General features: G+C 40.4%; 1 protein-coding gene across 1 annotated transcript in view; it reads right to left on the reverse strand.

Annotated features, from left to right (window-relative positions):
• Nucleotides 1–5075, reverse strand: part of odad2 (outer dynein arm docking complex subunit 2) — a gene marked incomplete at its 3' end in the record, with an annotated part of 88060 nt that overhangs the window by 55335 nt on the left and 27650 nt on the right. The window contains exon 12 of the mRNA XM_020621408.1: nucleotides 3305–3458. Coding sequence (XP_020477064.1) covers nucleotides 3305–3458 — 154 coding nt within the window. The remainder of the gene's footprint in view (nucleotides 1–3304; nucleotides 3459–5075) is intronic.

Consider the following 5075-nt stretch of genomic DNA (forward strand, 5'->3'; position numbering starts at 1 on the left):
TATAAAATATGACAACTATTTTGAGTTTGCAAAACTGCAGGCCACACTAAGTGATTGCAGCTGGTGACTTTTGTTTTTATTTTAAAAGACAAAAAACTCAAATGATATTTTTCAAATAAGTTGCTAAACTTACAATATCAAGCTATGCAGTCCTGATTACTAAAATAACCCCCTTAGATAGTTGTTACTTAGCTTTTCTTCCTTCCATAAGCTATTAAAGGCCAATATGCTGTGCATATATCTATACTACAACATACAGCACACAACCTAGAAATATAAATGATTATAAAGTATGATAAAATAATAATAAAAACCATAAAGATCAAATGTTTGTTTACTGATGCATAACAGATTGGCAAAAGGAGGATGAATTATGTTTAAATGGTTTCCATGTCAGTATGTTACAGATCTTTCCCACAGTACCAACAGCAGACCCACATACTTAGATAGTGTACCAGACACACACTTAAATCTGCATGCTGCATTTTGTGAGAGAGCATGTAACCATTTTACAGGTACAAATATCTAGTCATACACATATATAAAAAGAAACACATTGGATACCTGGGCAAATATTACTACATATATATCATTAAAACTCCAAACAGAACATCCATGTGTTGATTTATGAAGGTGTCAACCTTCCTAGAGTACAAACAACTGTCTATAGTGCAAGGGAAAAAGTACTTCTAAAATAAAACAGATATTTCACTTGGCTCAAGCTAAGTTTCAGCATCTGATGGTAATGATATTATAAAATGACTACTGGACAAACCTCATAAATAACTATACTGTGAGGTTTCCAGACAGATAGAAGGCTGGGACCTGCTGGTTATTGCAGTGCTACATCTTGTTGAAGCAGGAAAACACACAACCCTAAAGTGCACAGTCTCAGTGAAAAGTAGGGAAATTTTTCAGTCTGATCTTGTCTCTTTCATAGTGTTGGCATCATATTTTTTCCTTTCTGGGAATAAGTAGCAGTCTGCTTTTACAGTGGGAATTTCCTTTCATTACATTTAGTCAGGCTAAAAATATCTACCTGAACATCACAGCAGTGTTTTCTATAAAGATTTTCTCATTCCCACTATGAACAATCCTATTTAGCACCAAGCCATGACTCAAACTCAGAACACAAATCTTTTAGCAACATCAATAAACATCAACATCAATAAATCCCTTACTGTATAAAATATGTAATGTAAACTACATACTACACACTATTACTATATATTGGAATAGCGACACATTTCATTTTCTTTAAAGTGAAGCAGCATTTAAGGGACTTCTACATCTGAATAAAAAGAGACAGGTTTATAACATGCAAATAAACAGATTTCTGTCAAAATAAAGTAAACACAGTCTGTTTCAATATAATCTGTCTAAATAATATTGTCCAGATAACTAGATAATAAAGACCACTGAGTGAGGCAAGATAATATCTGAAGTCAAGTGGTCTGAGGTATTCCAGCCAGCCTGGGTCATTGGCACTTCTCTCCTGTTCTTTTCCTTCCATGTTTTGACACATTAATATTCACCATATGCCCTGTCAGATCGATCACAGGCGCGCTTCATTTTTACGCTTCTGCGGTGTGGGCAAACAGTGTGTACAGCTGCTGCCGTCAAAAGCTCTTTTGCCTGTGCCTTGGCTCGCATGTGTAACCAAACAGGCCTGTGTCAGAAACCAGGAATCCACAAGCCGAGCCAACCACTTCAGTAAGCATTTTCCTACAAAGACACTGCTCTAAATGGGAGCAATCTATACTTTGCTTCATCTGACATTTCAGCAGCACCTTGATATGACTACAACAAAAGAAACCGGTGTGATTATGTGACTGGCAAATATTCTTTTGTGATACCACTAACCCATTCACGACAAAATAATATGTACCATGTACAAGGTTTTCCAAATTTGAGTCACAAGACATATAACAGAAATCCCTTTTCCGACTTCCTAATTTCCTTCCTCCTACCTTTGCTCCACTTACAGAATTACGGTTGTGGTGCTCCACTGGGAAGAATTTATGTAACCACACCGCTTGGTAAAACTGCAGGAGGACAAAAATTTCTCTCTCTTTCTTGCTGTTTTTGTAGCACAATGTAGCTGTCTGGACAGAAGTAGGCCATTTTCAACTGACAACAATAAACTCTGCTGAACATCTGCATCACATAGTACAAACGATAACTCAGACAGAAAAGGAGGGGCAAAAGACACACAGCACACAGCCTGAAACGCAGTTACAGTAAGGCTGACATTCTGGGCAGAGTTTAGTTAATCTGACTCTATTTTATTTTGATACTAAGTGATTGCATATTCATGCTGAATGCCTAGTAGATTTGTTGTGATTTTATTTTGTATTTAACCTTGCCTAGGAACTACACTTTGCTCACACAAAGATAGGCTATGAATGCTCTCTGTCTCTCTCTTTTCCAACATCACAGATATCCTGACCTTAATGTTGAGATCTCAACATTCAAAAGGAGCTAACGCAGAAAATGGGCTAAAGGCCAAATCATAAACGTGTGCCCCCGGCCCTATTCTCAGTTTCTTTTTTTGCCCACTCCGATACCACATGATTTCAGAAGCCATGCAGATCACTATTGTCCCTCACACACAGGTGTTGCCCCAGAGCGCTGTTCACCATCTTGAGCCTTCATCTTTGTTTATAGTACTTTGTTAACTCCAGTTTGGTTCCCTTCCCTGTTGTTTCTCAAATACATACAATGTACATACACATACAGTATATATACATAATGTACACTTCACAGCTGTAGATAGATCACCATTTAGCAATGTTTTCATATTTTTGTGTCTTGGTTGTAATACTCTACGGTGTTAGTTGTCCATTTAATGCAACTGGTGTATAATAAACCTTGTTATATTTTAATGAGTGGTGATTCTTTAGATTTTTGCATTAATGTCAACTGAAGCCAGCCTCTGCCATAAATGAACTCTGAAATGCCTTCACTGCATTACTATTCCATTGGTGGTTGTAAATTTAAATGCAAATATTTCCTAATTTCCATTTATTTTGTCATTTTAATTATTAGTTAAAATTCCAAACTGTGGCTTATCATTTAGTAGATTGCTTTGAATACATTCCGGTGGTCTCCATTGTGAGTTTTGGTCATAGTACCTACAATATATACAGTATATAAACAGATTAGCATCATAATTCTTGTCTTGAACTTTGCTGATTCCTGTCAGCTGTGGCCTGCCTTTGCCTGCAGTAGTATAGCTTTCTAGAAGTCTCTATTTTGGCTTAAAACCCACTAGGTAAAGGAAGCAGTGGTGACATTTTCTTACCTTGAGGTACTTGACTAATTTCTGGATCTGCCAATATTCAGCGGGCAGGTCTATGTTGTTCTCTGGACGGCGCTCCAGCTGTTCGTCTTCCTCCTCACTCTCAGATGAACTCTCACTGAAAGTTTCCACTTGCATAGCTCTTGCTGGGTCCTTACTAAATAAAAGAGAGCAGATAAGTGTGCTTTTGACCACCTGGAGCAGAAGAGGACATCTGTAAGGATGCTTTTTGTTGATTACAGCTCTGCTTTTAACACCGTTGTCCCCAGCATGCTAGTCACAAAAATGCTGGACCTGGGTCTCAGCAACCAACTGCATCTGTTGATCAAGGACTTTCCCAGTGACTGCTCGCAGACAGTGAGACTGAGCACTCACAGCTCTACGACCTTGACCTCCTTGTACTTCCAGACTCAGGAATAGCTTTTAAGCAAAAGCTATCAGTGAACTGAACTCACACCCCCTACTTCCCACCCCTCCACTGCCACTACATCAATCTGAAACTAATATTCTTCGCTACCTGAGTCAAAGGTTTGGACACATGCACAGAGAGGAAAACCCGTTACAAAGGGATAAGACGTAACAAGATGGCGCCAGTGTGTGCAGCTGCTCGTCTGTTGCTCTTACTTTGGTCGATGTTTGTTTTAATTTTAATTGTTGGAACTATACGGACTCAGTCTCTGCTGGTGTATGATCGCCGATTCCTTTTGGATCTTCAATTTAAAGTTGGTAACTTATGTGTACTTGATCGGGATGGGCATAAGACTGTTCCCCCGGTTTTGTCTGGGATTCCGGCCCATCTCCTTCAGGCTTCGGCTCTGCTTCCCTGGTGGAAACGTCCCCGTCATCGGGGTAGGCATAGTGGAAGGTTAGTGAAGCTGAAGACCCACCTGATGTGCTCCCCTTCTTTCCTTCGGACGGATTGGGAACTGTGTTCTTTCTTCGTGGTGTCTCGACGTTTCCTGGATCCTACCGATGCCTGTTTGGTGCCTACTGTGGGTGGCGATGAAGGTCCCCGGTCTGTTAGGCCCTGTTTTTCTCGGCTCCGACGGCGTAGAATGGATTGTCATGTTTTGAAGACACTTCAACCAGTTTCCCGGCCGGCAGTGTCACAGGCCCAGGACCTGGTAAGGATTGGCCTGGTGAATGCTCGGTCGTTAAAGAATAAAACTTTTATTCTGAGAGACTTTTTTAGTTCCCGGGACTTGGATTTTCTCTTTTTGACAGAGACATGGGTTGATGCTGGTGAGTTTAGTACTTTTAATGAACTTTTGCCGGCTGGACGTTTTTATTTTAGCTCACCGCGGATGTCTGGCCTTGGAGGTGGGACAGCATCTATTTTTAAGAACAATTTTACCTGTAAACAGTGCACACTATCATTACCCTCATTTTCTAGTTTTGAACTGACTGTATTTGAGGTGGGTCGGTCTGATCCAGTACTGTGTGCTGTTATTTATAGGCCACCCAAATATAATAAGAAGTTTGTGGACGACTTCTCGGATTTTTTGACTGGTATTATGCCCTATTATGATCATATTCTTTTATTGGGTGATTTTAATATACATGTGTGTTGCCCAGATAAACCACTGGTGAAAGAATAGAGGGGCTCAGTTCCTGGTTCGACCTTTCCTGTCGCTCCATAATGGATTTGGTGGCCCCGCCGAAAACTCAGCAACCGAGGGCAAGACTGGAACCCTGGTTTGGCACTAAAACTCGAGCAGCCAGACAATCCTGCCGTAAGGCGGAGCGTCGGTGGAAGAAGGACGGACTACAGGGG

The sequence above is a fragment of the Monopterus albus genome, unplaced genomic scaffold (genome assembly GCF_001952655.1).
Source record: "Monopterus albus unplaced genomic scaffold, M_albus_1.0 scaffold258.1, whole genome shotgun sequence".
Taxonomy (NCBI): domain Eukaryota; kingdom Metazoa; phylum Chordata; class Actinopteri; order Synbranchiformes; family Synbranchidae; genus Monopterus; species Monopterus albus.